The following is a 27,369-nucleotide window of genomic DNA, read 5'->3' as shown; positions in this document are numbered from 1 at the left end:
GTGGAATAACGGGTTTTTAAAGTTCATTGAGGGGCCCACCAGTGGCGTAGCAGTTAAGTGCACGCACTCCGCTTCAGCGCCCGGGGTTCGCAGGCCCAGATCCCACCTACGCACTGCTTGTCAAGCCATGCTGTGGCCGTGTCCTATATAAAGTAGAGGAACATGAGCACAGATGTTAGCCCAGGGCCAATCTTCCTCAGCAAAAGAAAAAAAAAGAGAACTGGCATCAGATGTTAGCTCAGGGCTAATCTTCCTCACAACAAAAAATAAATAAAGTTCATTGATTATTAATAATGAGGTAGCATCCAGTAAAATGTGTGCATTGGGATAGCTTGGCTCTTTCCAACAGTCTTTGAGGTAAGCAGCCTGGGAATGATCATTACTATTTTACCAATGCAGAAACTGAGTCTTAGAGCAGCTTGCCTAGAATCCGAACCCTCTGACTCCTAGCCCAGTGTTCAAATACTGTTTTTAATACTAAAAGCTACTGTTCTTTGCTAATAGGTTTAGAGACTTATTTAAATGCAAAACATAGTTTTTCTCTCTCAACTACAGTGGTTCCCTGGAGTAGGTGGGCAGATTTGCTTTGGCCAAAGATTTGGCCTTTAACTTTAATGCTGTCCCTAGTTCATCTTATGTCCTAAAGAAAGTCTCTAGCAAACATCACTACCGATACTTGATCCTTTCCTTGAAAATAGGGATGCTAACACTTGCTCCAAATAAAAATCCTAAGGATGTGGACAGGACAATGTTTGTCAAATGGGGTAGATTTGACCCGGCAGTCCTGCAAAATGCTTAAGAGCTCAGGCTGAGTCAGAGAGATCTGGGTTTAAATCTTTGTTCTGCCAGGTACTGGCTGTGACATCATCATCTCATGGAGACTCAGGGTCCTTATCTGTAATATGGGAATAATAATAGGACCTGCCTTTTTGGGTTGTTGGAAGGATTAGATAAGATAATGCGTGTAAAAGCATGAACACTGTGCTGTTTTTAAAAAATACGTTTATTGGGAGTTACTATCCATTGTCTTTTACCCATTTTGGGTAATTATCGTGTTTCCTATTTAGTTTCACCATGCGGTTTATATTCAGCATATTAGGTGCTGAATAAATCCTAGTCAGTAGTATTATGCTGGACCAATAATCAGCAACAATTCAACAGACCAAGTGCCTCTCGAGCGCACAGCTCAGTGCAGATCTCCGAGAATACAAAGCTGCCTGAGACTAGGCCTTTGCTAAGAGAGAATGATCCACAGATTGCTATGGAGGCCAACCTGGTGTTCCAGGAAGGTCTGGAGTTGTGTGACTGTTGAGTGAGCCACAGGCAACCGGGCCAAGAAAGGTGGGAGGGGCCTTGGTGGAGAGGAACCGGCTGAGTGAAGGCACAGATCTCTGAATCCGCAACGAGTACACTGCGTGAGTAAACTGTAAGCCCGCACTGGAGTTGTAATACTTGTCGGACTAGTCATGTAACCTCTCAGAACCTGTTTCCTTATCCCTAAAAAGAAAGTAGTAGTAGTGATGTCCACCTACCAGTATGATGTGATTCAATGAGATAATATTTGTAAAGTCTTGCTTGGGAAGTTAATTGGTGTAGAATAAGTGTTCAATAAATGGTCGCCACCATTACCACTGTTTTTTTTTTTTAATAATTTTATTTATTTATTTTTCCCCCAAAGCCCCAGTAGATAGTTGTATGTCATAGCTGCACATCCTTCTAGTTGCTGTATGTGGGACATGGCCTCAGCATGGCGCACCACCCGGGCCGCCAGTATCAGAGCACACGCACTTAACTGCTAAGCCAGCCACGGGGCCAGCCCACCACTATGTTTTAATATTACCTTATAATTATGAACCGTGTCATTCCAAAAATAATTCATTTCCTGGTCATTGGACTGCGAAGGAGGGTGCCCAGGATTCATAAACCACAGTTTCCATCTTGAAGAGCTTTAAGACAGAGGCCAGCGCCGGCTTCACAATCCCGGTGAAGCGCCAGCGGCACGGTCCCACGTCCGCGGGGTGGCACGGGACGACCCGCGAGGAGCCGCGCTCCCAGGGTCACGTGGGCCACGGCCCCGCCCAGGCCGAGCCCGTCCCTCGCGGCTGCGGCAGCGGCGGCTGCGCCTGCGCGGAGCCAGGCGCGCTCTGCGGGGCGGTTCGCAGTGGAGGTGGCGCGAACGGCAAGGGGGCGGCTGATGGCTCTCCGGGGACTGGCAGGCTCGGGACTCAGCTCCCGCGGGCCGTTGGATGAGGCGGAGGCGGGGGCCGAGGGGCATGAGGCGCCGGCCGTGGTGGCGGCGGGAGTCGTGCTGCAGGACGATGAAGAGGACGAGGGCCGCGGCCGGGGCCTGCTGCGCTGGGACGGCTTCTCGGCCTGGCTGCACTGCGTGTGTGTGGTGGGCTTCGACCTGGAGCTGGGCCAAGCCGTGGAGGTGAGGCCCGGCTGCACCTTGCCCCCGCGCCCCGTCCGAGTCCCCGCGCCGCGGCGGCTCCAGCAGAGCGCGTGGCCCGCGGGCCAGTCGGCCGGCCGGCCGGACCCGGCCGCTGCGCATCCGGGCGTGGCCTGCCGCCCCTCCGCCGGGCAGGGCCGGGCTGCGGTCCATTGGCAGTTACCGTGGGAGGACTGTGGGCTGCGGCTGAGGGTGAAAAGTTCTCTCTAGGCCCCTCCTAAATACTTGTTGATGTTCTTTTTTTTTTAAACCTAGTGTCGTAGGCATAACAAAAATAGCGGTACCCGGAGAAGGATGGAGGCAGGATGTTTGGGACTTTTTCAAGTAGCGAACAATGCCTCTGACATACGGTGAACTCGAACAGCCAAAACTCAAGCAACCAACTTTTTAGACTCAGATTGTTTGGGTTATTCGCAGTAACTCTTAGAGCGTTCCACTGCGCCTGAGCCGAAATGCGTATCTCAGCAGGCATTTTCTCCTTTTGTTCCTCATTTCTGTTATTTCTTGATGTTGCTTTTGAAACAGTTGGCCTGAAAGCTGATATCAAGATAGCTTACTTGTGAATCTGTCAAGTTTTCCATCTTTATGAGGCCTTATTGAAAGGCCTTCGAATCTTAGCTAGTCTCGACGTTGTTTAGGATCCCTTTTGTATTAAAAGATTGCTGTGTCTTTTGTGTATCCAAGAAAAACATTATCAGAAGGAAGTATGTTCAGAAGATTTTGTTTGTTTTGGTGGCAATGACATATTTTAATTAACCATCTCCTGGCTTTAGTGGTATGAGTTGCCTACGAAAATTGGCGGGGGAGGTTTTTCTTAATGCGAAGTTAACTGCTTTCCTATTCAACCTGTCTTCTGTGTTTTGTCGTTACATGGTTCGATACACATTAAGTTTCCACTAAGATCTAGGCATTATGCTGGTTGCTGGGCATACGAATATGAACAATATGCTCTAACCTATATTTATAGATTGAGATTACAATTTAGAGGAGGACCAAGAATTAATCACGGTATCAGATAGGGCCAAATGCAGTGCCTGGCACAAAGTGGTATTCAGTAAATCCTTGTTGATAGAAGGAGTGAACATGAACAATTCTTTATCTGACTGAGATAGAAACAACAGTTCCCAAAGACTTTGAAGAAGAGATTTATAAGACATTTATCATTTACATTGACATGTTAACCTGAAGTTATATGTATAGCAAAATACAATTTAACCAGAAATCGTAGGATTGGGTTGTTGTAGTTGATTGCATTTTTATTTTATTTTATTTATTTATTTTTTAAATAATTTTATTTATTTATTTACTTTTCCCCCAAAGCCCCAGTAGATAGTTGTATGTCATAGCTGCACATCCTTCTAGTTGCTGTATGTGGGACGGTGGCCTCAGCATGGCTGGAGAAGCGGTGCGTGGGTGCGTGCCCGGGATCTGAACCCTGGGCCGCCAGCAGCGGAGCGCGCGCACGTAACCGCTAAGCCACCGGGACCGGCCCTGATTGCATTTTTAAATAGCAAAAGGAGATCCTTTTGGGCTGTCATCATTTGGGGCATTCTTTTTTTTTTTTTTTTTGTGAGGAAGATTAGCCCTGAGCTAACATCTGTCACCAGTCCTCCTCTTTTTGCTGAGGAATATTGGCCCTGGGCTAACATCCGTGCCCATCTTCCTCCACTTTATACAGGACGCCACCACATTGTAGCTTGACAAGTGGTGGGTCAGTGCGCACCGTGGATCTGAACCCTGGGCTGCAGCAGTGGAGCGCGTGCTTTTAACTGCTATGCCACTGTGCCAGTGGGGCATTCTTTATAACATGAGTGTGTTTTTCTTACCAGATAAAAACCGCTTAGCATAATTGAAGTGCAACAAAATGTGAATCATTAAAGGACTTATTTTGAATTTCATTTCTCATAGTACATGCTACTGTATGGAGTTTTCTTCAGGTCAGTTGCATCCGGGACCTTTTAAAAAATATGATGAACTCTGTGAACTCTCTCCATTAGGAAAATGCTTGTTAATACAAAATTATGTGTATGCTTCTGGGGGTCATCTATGGAGCTTGTCCCCAGATTAAGAATCACTGATTTTAGAAGGTGTAGGATAAGGATGGGGAAGATTCCCTAATAATGGATCCCAGGAAAGATAAACACATTGTGAGATGCAACACAACTTAATTTTGTTTTGTTTTCCTGGGAACTTTAGAATATTACACCTTGCCACTTTTAAAATGAAGAAAAAGGAACACAAATTAGTAATTAATATAACATAATATCTGAAAAATATATTTCACTTCTGTATTACAGCCATATCCAGGCCAAAAATGGACAGGAGGGGTGACTAATAGGACAAGAAGGTGAGTGTAGAATTGTGTTGGAGAAGCGACATATAGTAGCCCCAGCCCTACTTCCTATAATGTACAAGCATGAGGACTCAAAAGGGAAATTAATTAAAAAATAGGTAAAAACTAAGTTTGGACAGTAATATCCTAGAATCCACCTGTGTTTTCAAAAAGGCAGTCATTGCAATCTTATACTTGAGAGAGACTTAAGAGTCTATTCTGCCGTGGCAGAAAGTACTATTTGCAGATTTTAAACAAATGCATAAACAGTGCCACTTATTTAAGCTTAAATCCCTATTATCGAGACAGTATAGAATATTGATCAAGAACTCAGACTCTAGAGCTGGACTGCCTAGGTTTGAATCTGTATGACTTTGGGCATGTAACTTAGCTTGTCTGAGCCTCACACTCCTCCTCTGTAACAGGATAACAGTATCTATATCATGGCGTTGTTGTGAGAGGTTAGATAAGTTAATATTGGTGAAGCATTTGGAACGGTGCCTGGGATAGTAAGACCTATGTAAGTGTATTTGGGAATCATTGAAATTCTCTCTTTTATTTTCCATGGCGAGAACCTCTGACTTTTGCTTTGTGAAGGTGAGGCCTTTGGATCTTAGTTTTCTCACTAGAAAATGAAGTTGAGGTGCTAGAATCTACTTTGTTTTTAAGTAGGGGAACTTTTTTCCCTGTGTAAATAAAAATCTAATGTCCCTCAATGGCTAATCTGGTTGAATTGGGGCCTGTGGCTGTATATTTGGTTGTAGACAACAGAAACCAGGCTAGAGCTCAAGCAGAAAAGGGAACTTGCTCTAAGGGCACAGAGGTGTTTCAAGATATCCAAGGTACAAACCTAGTGGGGCTTCAGAAAATGGCTGGAGCCCAGAACTGGGGAAGCCTCTTGTTGATGCTCTTGTTTTATGGATTTTGTTCATGCTTCATGCTCCCTGCAAACTGACTTTGTCTGCTTCTGTGATCTTTATGGTGGAAAAATTGACAGTGAATTTCACTCTCATTCCAAACACTCAGGCCTGGTTTGGGACAGATTCTCAGTCATACAATTAGCTGAAGACCTGGGTGCTTGGGGGAGTGGTCCATGTTGCATAAAATGTATGTCAGGGGCTGTGTCCTAAGTGAAGGGGGTCTTTTGAGCTGGGAAGAGACTGCAAAAGGTGTTGACCATGGGAGATGGGCTCAGCTTTTTCATTTTCCCCTGAGAGGTGGCCCTGAAGCATCACCACAGAATCCAAGCATTCTCTGGAACAAGGTTTGAAATCCCCTGGATTTTATATACTCTCTGTCACTTCTAGCTCTGAAATTACCTGATTATATAGTAAAGCCTTAATTATCTGAATCCTGAATTGCCTCATTTATTCATTTTTTTTTCCTGATTGAGTAATAATATGCTCATTGTTGTAAACTTGGCAAGAAAAAATTATAAACACTAGAAAACATCGCTCATAGTTATACTCAGAGACAACTGCTATTAATATTTGGCATTTTTGTTAATGCTTTTTTTCTTTACATAATTTTGTATCTGTCAAGGATTAATTTAATTGTTAGGCACAGGAACCCTCTCAAATAAATTTAAGTAAAGAGAAAGTGATTGTAAGGGGTCTCTTGGAACCTTGTTGCAGGAAGCAGGGATCAACCTCATGGGATTTGGAAAGCCCAAGGCTTTTGCCTTTGTCCCTCTGGAGCTGTTTGGTCTTTTGTCTCTGCTTCTCTTTGCATGTATGTTCCATTCTCCATGCTGAGCTGGTTTCCTCTGCATGAGTCTCAGTTTCTGCTTCCCCATTTCACTTGACTTTGGGTTACCATGGTACTGATTTTAGCCAAACCCTACTTGTGTAGATTCTGGAACCAGGCTGGCTGAAGCTTATTTCAAATACTGGAGTATCTGATCGGCTCATCATGGGTCAGGCACTCCCTTTTGTTCATTCAGCTGTGGTCAGGAGACAGGGTTTCAGTAACAGTAGTGGCTGTTAGGCTCACCCCTATAAAAAAAGGAGAGGACACTTGCAAAGCACGGACTGGGCAGCAGTCCCCCAAACAGGTCTACTGTAAGAGTCTGCTTTTATTGATAAACATTCTCATAAACAATTTGCCAGACCATTAAAGACTTGAAAAACATAATTTTATTGACCATAATTTATTTAACCATTTTCCTTAACTTGGATATTTAATAGTTTCCTTTTTTTTCCCTTGCCGGTGTAGAGAGTTATTTGATGCCTGTACACACGTCTTAGAGATGTTCTGCATTTTTGAGGGCCTTTAAATTATGTGAACTCATAGAACATCATAGGAGGTTGACATTTCTATAATTTGAAATGAACCTCCTGAACCTCTGTGGTCCCCAGTTTTATAAGAATTGAGGCATCATTGGTGGTTTTGCCCCTGTTGAAGGCTGTGACCTATCAACTTTTTGGGCAGAATTTCAGTCTGTGAAAAGAGCACAAGCTTTGGGGTTTTGAACATCTGCTAATTGTCTTATTCGGGGCTACTTGCTTCTGTTCTCTGAGTCTCATTTTCCTCAACTATAAAATGGGAAAATAATATCCTGAGAGTGTTGTTGGAGGTTCTAAGTGAGATAATGCATGTCAGAATTAATGCCTGTCATTTAATGTATGGCCAATACATTAGTCCCTTTTTATAGTTAGTGAACTTGTACATTCAGTAATCAGTGTGGGACTCTTCTTAGCTATTCCCTCACTCCTACTATTTCGCCTTAAATTAATTAAAAAAATACATATACAGCTTTGGATGTGAATCACAAGTATTTAAAGTACTTCCTGGGGCCAGCCTGGTGGCGCAAGCGATTAAGTGCGCGTGCTCCGCTGCGGTGGCCCGGGCTTCACCGGTTTGGATCCCGGGCACGCACCAACACACTGCTTGGCAAAGCCATGCTGAGGTGGCATCCCATATAAAGTGGAGGAAGATGGGCAGGGATGTTAGCCCAGGGCCAGTCTTCCTCAGCAAAAAAAGAGGAGGATTGGCAGATGTTAGCACAGCGCTGATCTCCTCACAAAAAAATAAATAAATAAAAAAAAATAAAGTACTTCCTGAGAATCAAGTTTATTCGATTTCATTTTGCCAATAGTCTATGACATAGCCTATTTGTATGTGCATATAGTTTGTATTCCACCTTTTACTGAAAAGAATTTCAGGCCAGTTACATTATGTATAAAAAGCAGGACAATTTATCATTAATATATTGTGTGAGTCTTAGATTTCATTTGGATTACTGATCCCCCTTCGCCCCCCCCTTTTAACAAATTGAAGATGAACCTCTGCTCTGGAGTGAAGGCAAACTTTTCTGCCATTTTTTAAAGAGCAGTTAGCAGAATTGACTCTCCTTTCTTTCCCGCTTCTGCTTTTTTGAGTCACTGCAGGGTGGAGGCTGGAGTAGTCACCATAGTTTTCTTTATCTTAGCAAAGTTTCTGTTTATTTTTCTGAGAAGGATAAAGGCAGTTGTTTCCTTTGTTTCTTTCCCTCTTAAACTGGGTGATCCAGAGCCTCAGTATTTGATCTTCAGCAAGTTGACTGTTTTAAGCAAAATGGGTGTTATGTGTAATGGTATGCTGCTATACTGTCTTATTGAGGCACCTATTCAGCAGATATTTATTGGGCAACTACCATATCCAGACACTGGTATGTTCTGGAGATAAAGCCTTTATCATCCCTCTCTTCGTTGAATTTACAAATCAGCAGGGAAGGTAGGCCATTAAACACGACTGTATGATAGGAGGATTTGCAAGGTACTAATAATGGCCTTTTAAATTTCCTTGTGAACTAGTAGCACTTATAGTAGCTTGATGTAGTTCTATGATTTGAGATTTAAAACCTTAGTGACCTCTTGAGTTTATTAGGCTCCCAGATTTTACAAAGGCTTCTTTGGTGTTACTAATCTCTGATTCGATTATGAAATTATATAATTCCAATCTGGAGATAATCTGAGACATTCTCTTGTCTGGTTAGTCCTTTCACAAGTATTTTATGTTTTTGTATTTGCTCTGATGAGTGATGTAAAACATGGGCAGTTATATCTAAACTTTACTCTTTTTTTGAGAGAAATGCCTCACTGTCCATTCCATGTTCACAATGATCAAGTTTTTTAGTAGCATAATTTAGCTTAGATCTTGGGTGAGCTGGAATCTTAGTCTGAGGCGCATCCTATCCTGATACCATGATGTCAGGCCATTTGTTCCACTTTTTGAAATAAGTAAATATTTTTATTGAGGTACAGCATACATATAGAAAAGTGCACAAATCTTAAATCTATAGTTTGGTGAATTTTCATAAAGTGAATATACCATGTCACTACAGTAGAGATCAAGAAACAATATTATCACTGCCTCAGAAATTTCCCATATGTCTTCTTTCAGTCATGACCCATTCCCCTTTCCCACTAGCCCCTGGCAAACCACTAATCTACTTTCTGTCTCTGTGGAGTCTCCTATTCTGTACATTTCATATGAATGGAATCATATAACATGTGGCCTTTTGTGTCTGGCTTCTTTCACTTAGTATAATGCTTTCAAGGTTCATCTGTGTTGTGCAATATGGATGATATATCAGTACTTCGTGCCTTTTTATGGCTGAATTTATATCATTATATGGGTATATCACAGTTTGTTTATTCATCATTTGATGGAAATTTAGATTGTTTATGCTTTTTGGCTATTATGAATAATACTGCTATGTATTCATGTACAAGTTTTTGTGTGAATGTATGTTTTCACTTCTCTTGGACACATACCTAGGAGTGAAATTGCTGGGTAATATGTAACTCTATGTTTAATTTTTTGAGAAATTACTAAACCATTTTCCAGTACGGCTGCATTTTCACATTTCCATCAGTAATGTATGAGGGTTCTAATTTCTCCACATCCTTGTCAGCACTTGTTACTGTCTGCCCTTTTTTGGTGAGGAATATTTGCCCTGAGCTAACATCTGGCCAATCTTCCTCTATTTTGTATGTGGGTCGCTGCCACAACATGGCCGCTGCCGAGTGGTGTAGGTTTGTGCCCGGCAACCAAACCTGGGCTGCTGAAGCGGAGCGCACCAAACTTAACCACTAGGCCACGGGGGCAGCCCTTTATCATCTGTCCTTTTGTTTACAGCCATCCTAGTGGGTATGAGGTGGTCTCTTACTGTAATTTTATTTGCATTTCCCTAGTGACTGATGATGTGAGTATCTTTTCATGAACTTATTGGCCATTTGTATATCTTTTTTGGAGAAATGTCTAATCAGATCCTTTGCCATTTAAAAATTGGGTTATTTGACCTTTTATTGTTGAATTGTAAGAGTTGTTTATATATTCTGTATATGAGACCCTTATCAGGTGTATGATTTGCAAGTATTTTCTCCCATTCTGTGGGTTGTCTTCGCTTTCTTGGTAGAGTTCTTTGAAGCACAAAAGTTTTAAATTTTGATGAAGTCCAATTTATGTTTTCTTTGGTTGCTTGTGCTTTTGGTATCATATCTAAGAAATCATTGCCTAATCCATGGTCATAAAGATTTATTCCTATGTTTTCTTCTAAGAGTTTTATAGTTTAATTCTTACACTTAGGTCTTTGATCCACTTTAGGTTAGTTGTTGTACGATATGAAGTAGAGGTGTTACTTTTTTTAAAACCTTATTTTGAGATAATTTTAGACTTGCATAGACTTAAAAAAGTAATTCATTCAGCTTCCTCTAAAGTTAACATTTTATGTAAACGTAGTACAATAATCAAAACTAAGACTATAACATTGGTTGATACTATTTACTAAACAACAGAGTTTATTTGAATTTCACCAGTTTTTCTACTAATGTCCTTTCTCTGTTTCAGGATCCAATCCAGGTTCCAACATTGCATATAGGTGTCATGTCTCCGTAGTCCTCTCCAATCTGTGGAAGTTCCTCACTCTTTCCTTATATTGCATGACCTTGATGCTTTGGAAGAGTGCCGAACAGATATTTGGTAGTATGTCTCTCAGTTTTGGCTTTTCTGGTGTGTTCTCACGATCAGTCTGAGGTTATGCTTTATTGGGAAGACTCTCCCAAATGTGATGTGCCCTTCTCAGTGCATGATATCAGGGAGTACATGATGATAAAATATTTTATTATTGGTGATTTTAACTTTGATCATTTGGTTGAGATGATACCTGTCAGGTTTATCCACTGTAAAGTTACTATTTTTCTCTTTGTAATTAATAAATATTTATTTCGTTGGAGATACTTTTGAGACTGTGCAGTATCCTCTTCCTCAAACTTTGCCTGCTAATTTCAGCATCCGTAAGTGGATCTTTCCTGCAGCAATTATTACTCTGGTGTTCTAATAATGATTTTCAATTTTCCTTATTCTACATTTATTAGTTGGAATTCTTTTGTAAGGAAGAGTTGTCCCTTCTCTCCCATCCATCCATCCATCTCTCTATCTCTCTATCTCTCTAGCTATCTATATCAGTATGGACTCAAGGATACTTATTTTATTATCTGGATTATAATCTAGTACTATTGTCATTTATTTTGTTGATCAAATTTTTCCAGTGTTGAGCATTGGCACCTTTTTCGGGTTGGCTCCTGTGTCCTTTAGACATGCTCTTATCTTTTTTTTTTTTTGAACACTTCCTGTCTTTCTGGTACCACAAGATGCTCTGGGTTCATCTTGTATTTTTCCTGTCCCAACCCTGTAATCACCCACCCCTCCAAGGAGCCCTGATTCTCTTTATTGCAGAATGGTATATAGTAATCAACATCTGAGTATTAGGTGTACTCATTGCTACTGGGGTGTCATTGCTTTAATTTTTTTATTAAAAGGCCTTTTAGAAGAGATATTATATTGTATTTAATATATCTTAAAATATTTTTCAGCCAATTTAAAAAAATTACATGAGATATAACCAGTTAAAAAATGTAGACTTGTTTTTTGCCTGTAAACAGTTTCTTTTTTCACTTTGGAATGCACATTACTGTCTAGTCATTGAAGACATAATTCTCATTGGGTTTAAAGATTTTATTTATTTTATTTTTCCCCCCAAAGCCCCAGTGGATAGTTGTATGCCGTAGCTGCACATCCTTCTAGTTGCTGTATGCGGGACTCGGCCTCAGGATGAACGGAGAAGTGGTGCCTCGATGCGCACCCGGGATCCGAACCCGGGCCACCAGCATCGCAGCGCGCGCACTTAACCACCAAGCCACAGGGCCGGCCCTCTCATTGGGTTTAGAATTCGTCCTCTCTTTAAGGTTATAATGATGTTTATATGTGAGTTAATGTTCATGTAGGGGATCAAGGAGATGAAGGCAAGTATTTCTGGGGAAATGTAGTCTCTGCCAGGCTTGGGCTGCTAGGTGGGGTTGTGTATTGGAGCCAGACACTGAGTCACATGGCAACAGGCAGGCACCCATTCACACACATCTGGGGTGTGTGGCAGGCATGAATTTTTCCCATGGCCAAGTGATAGCAGTAAGTTAACTGGTATTCCTCATTTTCCTCCTCCTGGGACCATGATTATTCCCACACTGAAGTGGGAATGTTAGGGTATGCAGGGGTGAGTGGCAGATAGACATACTTTTGAAGAGAATAGCCACACTTAAAACATTTTGTAGTACTGTTTTCTAGTACACTTCACTTAAAACATTTTGTAATACTGTTTTCCAGTACAATCACGTGTCACTTAATGACAGGGATATGTTCTGAGAAATGCTCTGTTAGGTGATTTTGTTGTTGTGCGAACGTCATCGAGTATACTTACACAAACATGGATGGTTAGCCTACTACACAACTAGGCTATATGGTACCAGTCTTGTGGGACTGCTGTCATGTATGCAATCTGTCGTTGACCACAACGTTGTTATGTGGCACATGACCATATATATACTAGTATTTTTGTGAGGCACATTTTTTTCCTGTCATATCATGATGTGAAATATTTATGCTATGTCATCATTTTTAGGCCTTAATAATTATATCAAATAAAACTTACTTTTTTCTTGGCCACCTCTCCCTTGTTATAACATGGAAGATCTGAACATAGGTAACAGAACCAGGGTGACATTAGCTGATGCTCTCTGTACCCCTTTGATGCCTCCCAGGAATGCCAGTGGCCTGGGGGACAGAGATGCCTGGACTTGAGCTGTGGAGAGAGGAAGCTTCAAGCGAGAGGCGTCTTCAGGTACTGGGGCCAGTCTATAGTTGATTAATTCCCATAATGGTTTCAGGAGCTAGCTGACTAAACTAACAGTGATTGCCCAAACTTATATTTAAACTTTTTTTTTTTTTTTACAAAATAAAGTATGTACATAGTAATTCTAGTAACTGTGGCAATTTGTGCAGTTCGAGATACTTGGCAATGGTTACTTTTCTTCTTTTTTTTTTTTTTTTTTTTTGCTGAGGAAGATGTGCCCTGAGCTGACATCTCTTGCCAGTCTTCCTCTATTTTGTAGGTGAGCTGCCATCACAGCATGGCCACTGAAAGACGAATGGTGTAGGTCTGTGCCTGGGAACTGAACCCTGGGCTGCCAAAGTGGAGCATGCCAAACTTAACCACTAAGCCACTGTGGCTGGCTCTTCCTTTGTTTTTTAAATAGGGAATTTAATTAAGGTTTTAGAATTAAGTATAAATTTTTATGATTTTTCTGATCTTAAGTACAGTGTGGTCATTTAGATAGTTATAGCATATAAATATGCATTGTTTCTTTTTGTGTATTATATCTATTCCAAAATAAAACACTGGGTAGTCCTAATGGTACATTAAAATGAAATTCTAGAATGCTATTTGAGAGTCTAGTACAATCAGAGTTTTTAAGAGGCAGATTTGATAGGTTATGTAGTTCTTTTAGCTTACTTAAATATATAGAGCATATATAAGCCCCTTAAATACACACACATACACACATGCTATATATATTTAAGGTTTTCATATACATGGGTAAAACATACTGACATTTTTTTCTATATTGTCATGCTGGTATTTTAAACCATAGGAAACCAAACTCCAAAGGAACCACTGTGATGTCTTCCTGTAACAGAAAGTGAAACTTTGCATATTTGCTTTCGAGTTGATATTTTAATTGCAGGAAATAAAAATCTGAAGGGCACTCAGATAAAACTGAGTTTAGAGTCTAAGATTAAGCTGTTATAGGCCACTAAACTTACCAGTATGTTTTAGACCAGGAAATTCCAGGGTAACTTAGAGGTTATGACATTTTCATAAAATGTGGCTAGTTTATAAGTTTGCCGTTTCTGCTTTAAAAGTAACAGGATAAAATGGTCTCAGGGTGAAGCAAGGGAGATCTATGTACACATAAAGAAGAATTACATATTGTTAAATACTGAGTTGTTGAATATAACTAATTTGAGGGTATATCCACTGATTGAAGAAATTTTTTTTAGTGTCTACTATGCACCGGAGGCTGTTCTAGGTGTACAGATGAGAGTGGTGAACAAAACAGAGCAGGTTCTTGCCTTCATGAATTGTGGAGACAGAGGTTAAGTCAGGTTGGTCAGAACACGGGATACAAAGGAGAGTAAGTAGAGAGAATATTGGCTTTGGTGTCAGTCTCTGTTCCAGAAATGGTGGGTGGTTTTCACGTAACATACAAGCTCTGTAGACCCTCCATATAGCCCTAGATTGAGAAGGATTATATGCCACATCTTGGCTAGGGGGGAAAGAGGGCTGTGATTGCACGTTAATGATTGCCACTATGGGTGGAGTGAGGAACAATGGCTTGTACACTTGGGAATCAGATCTAAATTTAAGTCCTAGCTCTGGCACTTCCTAGATAAACTTTGGGAGAGTTATTTAACTACTGTGAACTTCTCCACTCTACTGTAAAGATGCAGAGAATTGAGAGAGTTCTGAAAATTAAAAACTCTAGAAGATACTCATTAAGTATTTTGCCCATCTTTTTTCTTACCTTATTTTGCTTATATGTAAAATGGGGATACCACTACTAGCTTTGTCTGTTATCATGGGAACTAAATAAATGAAATAAATATGTGAAACTACTTCAATACAGTTTATAATGTGATATAGCTATATGTTATTTCTGGAAATGGAAAGTTTTCAGGGTCTCAGGCAGCTCTGGGGAATGGAAGAACTCATAGATTCTTCCAGAAGTGAGAAGTCATGGATCCCTACATTATCAACCCAACAACATAATTTAGCTACTCTTTGTGGTCTTTTCTCTCCATTTTGTTATCAACTGATAGCTAACCTGCTGCTCCTAATACCGTTTCTTCTTCACATTCCCAAGATATCTGGATTGGCCTAATTGAGCACTGGTATTGTTTTGGGCAGAATTTTCATATCCAGCCACATCTAGGCAGTTGGTTGATTGACCTGTAGAGTGGGTGCCCTTGGGTCTGGTGTTTACTAGTGCTTGTTCCAACAGTAACTCTTCTGCCCTAGTCTTGCTTCCTTTGCAGGGGCTTTGGGGCGGGGGTTTCTCTCATAAGGTGGCTCTGGTCACACTGCAGGCGCTAAACCGACCTGTCTAGGGAAATGCAATGATTATTTAATGGTATTGGAGGGACTTAAGATAGGCTTTATGGGGAGAAATGGCCTTTGAGATTTCTTAAACTGCAGATAATTATTTTTTCCTTTTCATTTTTCTTTTAATAACTAGTTAGTGATATGTATTACTTCTTCGAATCAATTGAAAATTATTATTTCTTGAAGTAGCTCCTGGCTGATAGAGCAAGTTCTTTTTAGATTTTAGGCTTCCAAAGAAAAGATTCAATAAACTTTGAGTTATTAGTAATTCAGTTGGTAAACTATTCTTGATAACTCAGAATTTCACTAATTTTTAGAGATAACTTTGACTCACATGTTTTTTTTGGATAATGTAAATCCTACTCAATTCTCCCAGCTTCTCCTAGGTTTCATTGTTAAAGTTTGTGAACTAGGTCTTAAAACTATTTGACCACAACCAACTAGTATTTTAGAAGTATCTAACACAGTTTGTAATATACACTCAGTATCTTTGTCTTAACAAAATTTAACTCTTTTTCTTCCAGGTAATTTATCCTCAACATTCCAAACTTACTGATAAAGAAGTAAGTAAAAATATTGCTCTCTATAGTCCACTATTGTACTTCTGTTTGTTTTTATTGGTGTGTGTGTGTCAGCATATATAGCTTTTGTTTTCTTTTTCAGAAAACCAATATTTGCTATTTGTCTTTTCCAGATTCAAATTCAGGTAACTATTTTTCATGTGGGGTTTCTATTGAATCTTATACTAAGAATACTTAGTATATGTGAAAATTGATTGAAATAGCATTTAGAATGAAAACTCAATTTAGTCTAGCAGGTCAGTGATTTTGATTCTTAGTTTTATTAATGCCTAGTCATGTCTTCTTGATTTCAGTTGGTTCGACTTTTAAAATAGCTGTTGTGTTGTAATGAGGTAAAACATCATGGAGCAATAAACTGTTGAAATAGTAAAAAGATAGATAATCAGCGATGTTGGTATGTTTGAGGGTTTATAGTAAGTAGTTTACTTTTAGTTCAGGATTTGGGAGCTTGCCAAGAACTCTGTAAAAGCAGTGAGTTTAAAAAAAACAGTGAATCTGCCTATGAAACATGGCCATCAGTTATTTGCAATAGTTTGTATGAGTTAATATATGTAAAGCACTTGGAATAGGGCTCGGGGTATAGAAAACACCATATGAGTGTTTGCTATTATTAAGCTTGTTTTTGCCAGTCTCTTTCAAACTCTGTCTTTGTGTGGTCCTAATTGTTGAAATCTTTCAGGTTACCTCTTTTGTTTCCCTTTCAGAACAGCTTTTCAGGCTTATAGTGACCAGAACATTCAACTTCTTAGACCACACACAGTTAGAAACCTGTGAAGCAAAGGCACTTCAGTTCTGTTTCCTTTTCTAGTTACTTCTATATCCTGTTAATTGAATTTAGTTACTCTGATTTGAGGGACTTGACATTTTAATTTCTTAAAGCATTTTCTCTGTTCCCTATAAATGCTTCCAGAGTTTTTTCCTATACATTTGGAACTCAGTTTTCATGCAATATGTAAAAAAGAAGTGATATCTTGGTAAAAAAGATGCCTTTGAGAGATCCCAGTAGGGCTTTTGTTCTGACCTGGAATTAATGGAATCTTTTAGTATGTTTTGACTATTAATGAAATAATGATAGAGAGGTCTCCTAGGATCTCTCCTCATTTCAGATAACATTTTTCTTACAAAGGCCACACATACAGTTCTGAATGTAACGAGTGTTGGATTGGACTTCCAGAACTCAGGGTAAGCTGAGTTGTGTGGATTGCCAGATGAACTGACTTTATGTGATTGGAGTCCTAGTAGATTATACTATGCACTCTTCTCTTTCAGATCTTAGTTGGTTTTCATGGCTCTCTTTCTTTTTTCAACACTCTCCATGAGCATCAAGGCTAAGAAGTTAATTATATGGTATTTGGATAGCGTTTTTTATTTCTAGTTTTGTAGTTAGTCTCTTTATCACTTTTGTGTTGGAAGTTAAACTCAAGCGTAAATCTGTGTAAATCAGAATTTTTTTTTACTATTTTATTGAGGTCATAATAGTTTATAACAATGTGAAATTTTGGATATACATTATTATTTTTCAGTCACCATATATATGTACTCCTGTACCCCTTTGGCCCACCCCCCAACCTCCTCCCCCTCTGGTAACTACTAATCTGTTCTCTTTGTGTGTTTATCTTCCACATATGAGTGAAGTCATGCAGTGTTTGTCTTTCTCTGTCTGGCTTATTTTGCTTAACATAATACCCTCAAGGTCAATCCATGTTGTTGCAAATGGGATGATTTTGTCTTTTTTTAATGGCTGAGTAGTATTCCATTGTATATATATACCACATCTTCTTTATCCATTCATCAGTCGATGGGCACTTGGGTTGCTTCCACATCTTGGCTATTGTGAATAATGCTGCAATGAACTGAGGAGTGCATAAGTCACTTTGAACTGTTGATTTCAAGTTCTTTGGATAAATACCCATTAGTAGGGTAGCTGGGTCATATGGTATATCTGTTTTTAATTTTTTGAGAAATCTCCATACTGTTTTCCATAGTGGCTGCACTGGTTTGCATTCCCACCAGCAGTGTGTGAGGGTTCCCTTTTCTCCACGTCCTCTCCAACATTTGTTATTTTTTGTCTTCGTAATTATAGCCATTCTTTTTTTTTTTTTTTTTTTTTTAAAGATTTTATTTATTCATTTTTTTCCCCCCAAAGCCCCAGTAGATAGTTGTATGTCATAGGTTCACATCCTTCTAGTTGCTGTACGTGGGACTCGGCCTCGCATTGGACGGAGAAGTGGTGCCTCGGGGCGCGCCCGGGATCCGAACCCGGGCCGCCAGCATCAGAGCGCGTGCACTTAACCGCTAAGCCACGGAGCCGGCCCATTATAGCCATTCTGACAGGTGTAAGGTGGTATCTGATTGTAGTTTTGGTTTGCATTTCCCTAATGATTAGTGATGTTGAACATCTTTTCATGTGTCTGTTGGCCATCTGTATATCTTCTTTGGAAAAATACAGAATTTTTTTTTTTTTTATGAAAGGCACTGCACAGACACTGTTTATTTATATAGTGTAACTAGAAAGACTCCAAACATCCTAAAGATAGGTCCAGGGTAACGAACACCCTGATGGACATTAGTGTTTCTTTTAAAAACCAACTTCACAATGTATTCTATAATGTGGATGTTGCAATAAAAGAACCATTTTTACAAACATGAATTGGTTGCTGAGAAAGTTGCCTGTACCATGTGTACTTTAACGCTCAAAACAACACGGTGGAGGAGAAAGACTAGCATAAACACCCAAAGCAGTTGCTGTAAATCAGTCTTCTTTTCTTCTCCATTTCCTTTCTCTTCCCTCCCCTCCCCTCCCCTCCCCTTCCCTTCCCAATTCTTCAGGTCAGTCATCACATTCAAAGTCTTAGCTACGCACATAATCACAATGATCATGGCGTTGAACAGCAGTGGTGCTGAAAATACTATTGAAATGAACATCCCCCTTGAATCCAAATACTGGTGTTTTGAAAATAATCTCCTGTTTATTGCTGCCACTTCATTGATATATTCAGCACATTAGACTAAAATTACTAGGCACAGGAAATGCCTGACCTGTAGTTTATACCTCTGGGATGAGGAATCACGTGAGCAGCAGGCAGAGCATGTGAAAGCCAACCAGCCCTATGAGCTATGGCTCTGTCCAGTCTGTCTGCATGATCATGGAGGGAATGGTGGCGGGAAAGAGCTGACTGAGGAGGTGGACTTCATCGTCCCTGCGAAGGCACACCCTCACCACCACCTTCTGAATTAGAATTTGTTCAATATTTTAGGCATTTGAGTGACCTACAGATGTTTTGTAATGCCCCTTTTATAAGCTACACGTCAAATGAAATGTGGTTCATTTTATTCGAAGTGTGGTTGGTACTTAGAAGTAAAATCGACAGAAGATCTTAAAAACAGACATCTTGCCATCTTAACAGATGAATATTAATCTAGACAGCAAGAGACTATGCGTTTTGTATGTATTTGAGATCATTGTTCTCAGTTGTGGTTTCACTTGTGTATTTATTACATGGAAGTTTAGGATTACTGTGCCAACTTTGAAATGGATTTAATTTTTCCCAAAATATCTTTTATTGTTATGGAAGGAAATCCAGACATAGTAGAGCAGTCTTTAGGAAAGAGTCATAATCTAGGTTTCATTTCCATGGTGCACACTTAAAAATAATTAAAACAACATTTAGACTCTATGGTAAGCCATACATATAAAGAAGAATTCTTTTGGGATTCCCAATAGAGTGATTTGACAGTCCTCTACCTTTCCATCCTCTACTCATATACACTTTAGATCCTATGACTTTAGAAAAAATTTTTGTTTGGTTTGTTTTTAGGTTTCAATCTCTTGTTCCATTTGAATGGGTGTTATCTTTAGGAGCCTAAGTTTAAAGTATGTCTTCTCTCATAAATATTTGTCAGATTTTTTTTCTCCTGATTGTTTACTATTAACATCATCTGGATGTAGGTGTTCCTGAGGCTTAAGCTGTGATGGGTACCTAAGGACTGTAATCACTATGTTTTAGACATGTCCAGAGAGAAAACTCAGCATAGGTAGAGAGAGTTTCAAGTAATGATGAATCCGAGGAAAAGATTAATCCTTGCTCTTAATGGATTAGATGTGCAGACAGTATTTGTCTCAACAGATTTCTTCTCTGTAAACAGCAGGGGCATCGTCATATACTTGACACTTCCCAGTGGCAAAAGCAGTGCTTCTCACACTATCTGTATTGAAAGGCCAGTTGGGTTTTTTAAAATTTCCAATCTGTTTTGGACCAATGCTTTTGTAAAATGCAGTTTAAATGAATTATTATAAAAACAAAAGGGAGAAAAACCAAAGAAATGCAAAAGTCATGGCAAAAAAAAATGCAAATTTGTCATGGCAATATCAAATTCCTATAAGAGTTTCTACATACTTATTCTCAATTTGGATATCTATTTCATCATGGTTTAGTAACAAGAGTTTGTGGACTGGCATCAGTCTGTGGACTACACTTTGAGAAGCTCTGGTCTCAAGTCCTGCCTTTCAGCAATTTCAGCTCAACCACTCTGGTCACAGAGAGAGTGACAACATAGAGCTGAAGGCCAAGGGATGGGGCTAGCTCCTGAAGTCTCAAGTTTTATTTTAGTCTTGTGCATTCTGATTCACTCTATAGCTTGTTTGTGCTAATATAGAAATAATCTTTAAAGTTGTCTTCTCTTTAGGAAAAATAGTTAATATCTATTTTTTCCTCAAATCTCTAAGTGATATTTTTGGTACGGGAAAGTGTCCTCTGTTTACCCTTAGCTCTGCAGTCTCGGTTTGATTGGCAGATGTAAAAGAAGCTTGCAGAATAATACTCTGTGCCCTTGATAATTTTAAAATGGGAGGACAGCTCTTCGTGGCATACTACCTCACATTCATGTAGGAGGAACCATGACTGAAAGGACTGACTCCTTACTTGAATGAACTATATGGCACAGAGAGACCAGTGAGTTCAAGAACTCTGCAATCTGAGGGGCGTTTTTCGGAAGGACTGTTTGTTTTTTAAGTGAAGAAAAGAAGCTTTGGCTCTCTGCTCCAATTGGCAGTGAAATAGCATTAAAAAAGAAAAAAGTTTTATTGAGAATTCACCCATGTAAATTGTACACATGATTTTTAATATATTCACAGAGTTGTGCAGCTATCACCACAATCTGTTTTAGAAAATTTTCACCACCCAAAAAGAAACTCCACACTCCATCTTACTCCCACCCGTCTCCACCTCCCCAGCCCTAGGCAACCACCTATCTACTTTCTGTCTCTATGGATATACCTATTCTGGATATTTCATGTAAGTGGAAGTAGTGTTTTTGAAGTCCATTTTGACTTGAAAGAGCTAGTATGATGTAGTGGTCAAGAGCACCAGCCCCAGAGTCAGGCTTCTTGGGTTTGAATTCTTGTTCTGCTGTTAGCAGATTTATTTCTTTGATGATTAAATAGTATTTCTGTGCCTTGATTGCTGCTCATAAATAGGAATAATAATGGGCCCTACGTGAGAAGCGTGAAGACCAAATGAGTTAATCTATCTAAAGCATTTAGAACAGTGCCTGGCACAAGAGTAAGCACTCATGGAATATTAGTGCTGAACTCATACATTGGAAGGGAAAAAAATCACTTCTGAAATCGTGGCAAAATAATGAAAATAATTTTGACGTAGGATTCTATTTTATTTTTGTTGTAAGAACTTAGTTATTTGAAAAGGGATGATGGGGGAAGGTTACACATTTTCTTGGTTTAAAGAGTGTCAGATTATTAGTTCTGTTTTCTGGGCTAGTAAAGATTGTGTTAGATTAATTAAAATGGAACTTTTACTAAAGTTGAGCAGATTTGCTGTTTCCTTAACACCTACTGCTTTATCAAGGGAAAGGGTTTATGTTGCTCTTGATCAAGAACTCATGTGAAGGTCTATTTTCTTTGGAGAGCTGTCATTTAATCTCAAAATTTGTGTAAGTTAATCCTTATACCTTGGTTTATATTAAAAAAAAATCATTTCCGTTAAAAATTTTTTCCCATTTTTACGTTCATAATCAGAAAGCTGTGGTGTGCACAGCATAATTTTTAGGTCTTTTTGGATCTTTGCAGGTTTTTATTTTTCTTAGTTCATATATTGGGCAAGATGCTTGGAATTCAGTACACTTGTAGGTCAGTTGTGGAGTTTAATTTTAGAATCATTGAATATAACTGCTAGAAGTGATTATCTTATGATACCCCTTACTTTTGTTGACAAGGAAATTGAGAACTTTAGGTTAAGTGACTTCTAGAAGGCTAATTATTGACAGACCTGGGACTAGATCCCATCGATTGTAGCTCCTTTTTCTGCAGATCATAACTTTTCCCTCATGATCACAGTCATTTAACCATCTTTCACATGTAGTCATTACGTTGCTTATGTAGAGCTACAGTCCCTTGTTATATAGACAAACTGAGTGGGTCATACTAACAATATAGATTTATTTTTGATGAGGTTGTAGGTCATCAGGATTGCCCTGCCATTCCTAGGTATCAATCTGTAATGCTTCCTTTCCTATCATGATAATGGTGACGTCAGGATGGAGAACAAAGGTCTAGCCAGACCTTTATTTCTTTAGTAACCTTTAGTGTGTGAAGGGACAGACCTCTGAAACATAAAATGGGAACCATTTACCTCAGTTCACAAGAACATTATGGCAAAAGCCTTTTTGACTTGGTGAACTAGCTTCCTGAACAATTCTGTACAGCTTGTGGGTGCAGCTGCTCACTGGAAAGTTCTCACAGCTTGCCCCTGATTTGGGAATGGAGCCAGGTGGGTAGAGATTTAAGGCTACGGGAGCTTCATTACTTTCCTTCCATAAAGCTTAGCATTCCTTACATTTTTCAGATGCTGAATGTCTTTAAAATCCATTGCATTTTCCTGCTTTATCTTACTATGTGTCTCAGGGAAATTAGTGTCTACTCCTTGGTGGATTTTCATTTATTTATTTATTTATTTTTAAAAAGAAAGATTTAAATGTCTTCTCAAGAAAAATGGAGCCATCAGTGTATACATCTGTTGAACTAAAACAATGTTAGGAGTATTTTCCGTCATCTCAGATTTCACGTGTTTTCCTTATTTTTAAACTATCCACTGTAACAAGAAACTGAATTGACCCACCCTCCAGTCTCCTTTGTTTCTTCCCTCCACCACCAAAGAAATATTAGTTTTTATAATTGCATTTAAGTGTATATATTGAGTTGCTTTTTAAAAAACTTAAGCATATTATTGAGTTTCTACTTCCTTTCTTGAGAATTTCATGTGCTAATGCAATATAAGTACTTTTGTGTGTAATAGTAAGTAATAATTACATCTTGAGCACATTTCATGTTTAATATAATCTTATTAGTTCTAAATATAGTAACTGAGAAGAATTTGAGTGACAAGCTCCTTCATGTGTCTCTAACTTTATAGAGTATTTATGGTTTTTTGTAATTATTGCCTGACAGTTTAGGTAAAGTTTACATGTTTTAGAAGGTTTGCTAAAATGATTAAAGTTTAAAAACTTTATTTTTAATTAAAATATTATGTCTATTACTTGGGCTCTTCCTGAGTCTGTTATGTCTTTTTAAAAAACTCATTGTGAAGTATAAAACACATGTTTTATACAAACACATGTTTGAAGGTCAAGAAATAGAACTTTGCCAGAACCTCAAAAGCCCCCTCATGTCCCCTTCTAAACACTATTTTTCTCTCTCCTCCAAATGTAATCACTGTCCTGATTCTTTTAGTAATGTTTCTTTTCTTTGTAGTTTTATCACCCAACCATGCATCCCTAAACACTACAGTTTAGTTTTGCCTGCTTTTTAAAAAAAACTTTTTATAAATGGATTCGAACAATATATGTTTTTTTGTATTTGGCTTCTTTTGCTCATTATTATGTTTGTGAATCAATATACATGCAAACAGTTTTCAAGAAATTTTAATTATGTGGGGAAAATGGAATGGGAAAAATAGTAAAGGGACTTAGGAGTTAAGGCGCACGTTTTACTAATGGTTTTGCCTCTAGCCAGCAAAGATAGCTTTGAGCAAGTCACTTGAACTCGCAGGATCTCTTTTTTCTTCTGTAAAACGTGACCGAATGGGTTTAAATGTTTGATAGGACCCTTTCAGCTCTAACCTTTGATGAAACTGGATGAATAAGTGTTATACTATGCTATCCTTAATTTCTTTCATTTTTGTTTTCATTAGGTTGTCTTGGAGATACCCAGTTTTGTTTTAGATTTCGACAGTCTTCTGGGAGGAGGGTGTCACTGCATTGTCTCCTGGATCAATTTGACAAAGATTTACCAGTTTACTTAAAGGTTGGAAAAGTAGTAGTAGAAGAATGTCCATGTGAGAGGAAACTTGAGAATTCGGTTACTCAGTTACCTCTTATAGCATTCAGAAATATTTGATTTTGTTTTGATACTATATTATACTGCTGGATTTCCTATGTGAGTCTGACTCATAAGGATTCAGCATGTGAAGGAAAGAGACTTTATAAAGTTACTGTTCTGGAAACCTTATAAGGCCATTGTGAATTATGGAAATTGATTAGAAAGTTCATGTAATTTTCTTTCATTTGTTAAAAACTCTTTGTTTAGATGTGAAAGTGGGGTGGTACTATACCAGTAAATATCACCCAGAATTGGAGATTCCCTGTGGTAATCCCTGCCTACTTTATGGTAGAATTATAGGTGTCTCTTTTTGATTTTTTTAATAAGCTGTTTATTAAAAACAATTTTAATAATTCAGGAGATTTCAGAGTGTAGGTTTCTGTTTGGTACTCCATAGTTACATCTCTAACTGCTTGAGGAATATTTCCGTCTGATGTATCAGCACATCCAATATGACCTTGACATCGTTTGCCTAAAATCAGCATTTACACTTTCACTAATGATGGGAACTCTCTTCCAGTTAGCAAAGTTATTACCTTTGTAATGTCTCTTATAGCCATTTACTCCTTTCCGTGACCTTTTGCTATCACTATTAACGTATTATTTCAACTGATGATAATAATAGTTACTATTTATTAGAGCTTTTTATGTTCTAGGCACTGTGTTAATAAGCGTACATTATCTCATTAATCCTCCCTATAGTGTTCTGAGAGAGTTTCTTTTGTAGATGAGGGAATTGAGGGCTATTGAGGATAAGAAATTTGTCCAAAGACATCCTACTTTTCGTTTTTTGCAATGCAATATATCTTACACAGTGTTGACAGCTAAAGTGTACATATATATTATATAAAAATAAATAAAATCTAAAATGACTACCTATTTCTTAATGAATAAAGAGTTAATAATAGGTACTATTTCCTTGTCCTCACTTTTTGGGCCTTTCAGAATAAGACCTTTACCTTTCCAGTTTCCAACTTCATCTCCTTTCTATACATGTACCATATTTTAGCCAAGCTGAACTACCTACTTTTTCCTGAGATAGCTTGTATTTTTATGTCTCTGAGTGTTTTTGCTCAAACTCCTCGTCCTCTAAACCTGGAATGTCTTTGTTTGTCATATTCATCCTTCAATGCCCAATTCAAAAACAGCTGCCTCCATGAAATCTTTACTGATCCCTATAGACAGAGATAATCTCTTCCCCCTTGGCCTTCATCTAACACTTTGTGCTTTCTTTATGGTACCCACCCTCCTATTACATAATAGTAATTTTTTCCCCCCCAAAGCCCCAGTAGACAGTTGTATGTCATAGTTGCACATCCTTCTAGTTGCTGTATGTGGGATGCGGCCTCAGCATGGCTGGAGAAGCGGTGCATCGGTGCGTGCCCGGGATCCGAACCCAGGCTGCCAGTAGCAGAGCGCGCGCACTTAACTGCTAAGCCACGGGGTTGGCCCCATAATAGTAATTTTTGTGCTTTGCTTATCCCTTCTTCGATTGTGATCTTCTTAAGGATCTGTATCTTATGCATCTTTTTATCTTCTCTAACACAATGCCTTATTCAAAGTAGGTGGTCAGTAAATATTTGTTTAAAGAATGACAATCAAATAAGGAACTGGGCCAAAGTTTATTCTATTAGGATATAAAAACTTCTTAAAGTTTTTGGAATGTAATTACCTTTCAAATTGTATGTTGATAAACATTCCAATGTTTCATTATTATTGGGTAAAAATATATATGGCTATATAAGATTCAAATTGGCATTTAACTCCTTTTATTTTCTCTCTTGAAATTATACATTAGGATACCTCATTTTGTTAAGACTGATGCCTAACTCAAACTTGTAGGCAGAATTTAAAAAAACTAACTATAGCATTGGGGAAAACATAGAGTTTGTTTCATAACTTCTGTTAGCTAGTACAGATATAAATAAAGAACATAAGCTGAGTAAGTTATGGGGGAAAAATCTGACTTAGTACTTTAGTTACGATTATTACATCTTCGGGCAAGTTAGCAGGTTTTTATCTTGCAGTTACTGTCATGATTATTGTTTATGTTGGTGGAAAAGCATAACTAGCTCTTTGTGTATACCTCATATCTCAGTTCAGGTTTATAAAGGAACCTGATGTTAATAATACAGGATAGCAATATATATATATTTTTTATTTGTCACTTCATTCATAAGTGACTTCTCTTTCATAGAAGGATCCTGCTTATTTTTACGGATATGTGTATTTCCGACAAGTTCGAGATAAAACTCTAAAAAGAGGCTACTTTCAAAAGGTACTTTTCATTTACACTAATGGAGAAAGTATTTTTATATTGTGGTTAGAAAAATAGAAACTATTAGAATGAACAGTCTTTGAAGTCTTTCATATTTTATCTGTCAGCATACTAGAATTTATGTTTTGTCTTCGTTTTTTAAGATTATAGACACACCTGTGTCTGAATTTTTAACTGCTGTTAAATTTTGCCTTTCTGCTCTGTGCAAAAGCCAGAAGAATCTGCTTAATTTTCACATTTTAGAATAAGGGAAAGAATAAACAGACTGTAATATTGTTACAACTAATAAAAGCCTGCAGTATCTTTCTTTGAAGAGCCAGTAAATATACTTTAACAACATCTTAGTCATTACTGTTTCCACTCTAAATGTACAATCTTTTTCTTTCTTAAAAAAAAAAAATCAGTTGGTTCTGATTTAATCCCAGCTAACAGGGACACACCTTTACCTTTTGTAACCAGGATGTGCCCTGACCACTAATTGATGCTGGATGGAAAGGTAAAAAGTAGTTGTCAATAAAAATAGATTAAAAAAAAAAAAAGATCAGCATAATCTGTATCTGAAATGATCAAATTATAAAGTCACAGTTTCTAAATATGTCACTATGACCATTGAACTCTAAAATATAACAATCATAGGTCTTAGTTTGAAAAAGCATTACAATTTGCTCTTATTAGGAAGAGTTCATTTGGCTAATTCCTGATATTGCTTTGCTAATGACAGTAGTAGCTAGGCTTTGGAAATTATCCATGACATTAGTCTGTTTATAGGAAATTCTTTTTCCTGGAGAGCAGGGAAATCTGTGAATATGCCTTTATGCTCTTAAAGTGTAGTAATAAGGTTAAACGTTTTGCATTCT

General features: G+C 38.4%; 1 protein-coding gene across 4 annotated transcripts in view; it reads left to right on the top strand.

Annotated features, from left to right (window-relative positions):
- Window positions 1–2,158: 2,158 nt before the first annotated feature.
- Window positions 2,159–27,369, top strand: part of DENND6A (DENN domain containing 6A) — a 54,777-nt gene continuing 29,566 nt past the window's right edge. For 2 of the 4 annotated variants that reach the window (XM_087431211.1, XM_004419850.3), the window contains exons 1-5: window positions 2,159–2,431; window positions 15,786–15,824; window positions 15,925–15,967; window positions 24,047–24,159; window positions 26,432–26,512. In XM_087431211.1, the coding sequence (XP_087287337.1) occupies window positions 2,195–2,431; window positions 15,786–15,824; window positions 15,925–15,967; window positions 24,047–24,159; window positions 26,432–26,512 (513 nt within the window). In that variant the 5' untranslated portion in view covers window positions 2,159–2,194. Of the gene's footprint in view, window positions 2,432–12,859; window positions 12,940–15,785; window positions 15,825–15,924; window positions 15,968–24,046; window positions 24,160–26,431; window positions 26,513–27,369 lie in introns of all 4 variants that reach the window. The other 2 variants (XM_014793173.2, XM_014793168.2) reach the window with 2 other exon arrangements.

Source organism: Ceratotherium simum, chromosome 5 (genome assembly GCF_057802395.1).
Source record: "Ceratotherium simum simum isolate JZ-2026a chromosome 5, ASM5780239v1, whole genome shotgun sequence".
Lineage (NCBI taxonomy): Eukaryota > Metazoa > Chordata > Mammalia > Perissodactyla > Rhinocerotidae > Ceratotherium > Ceratotherium simum.
The sequence above is the reverse complement of the archived record's forward strand: the minus strand, read 5'-3'. Positions and strand labels throughout refer to the sequence as shown.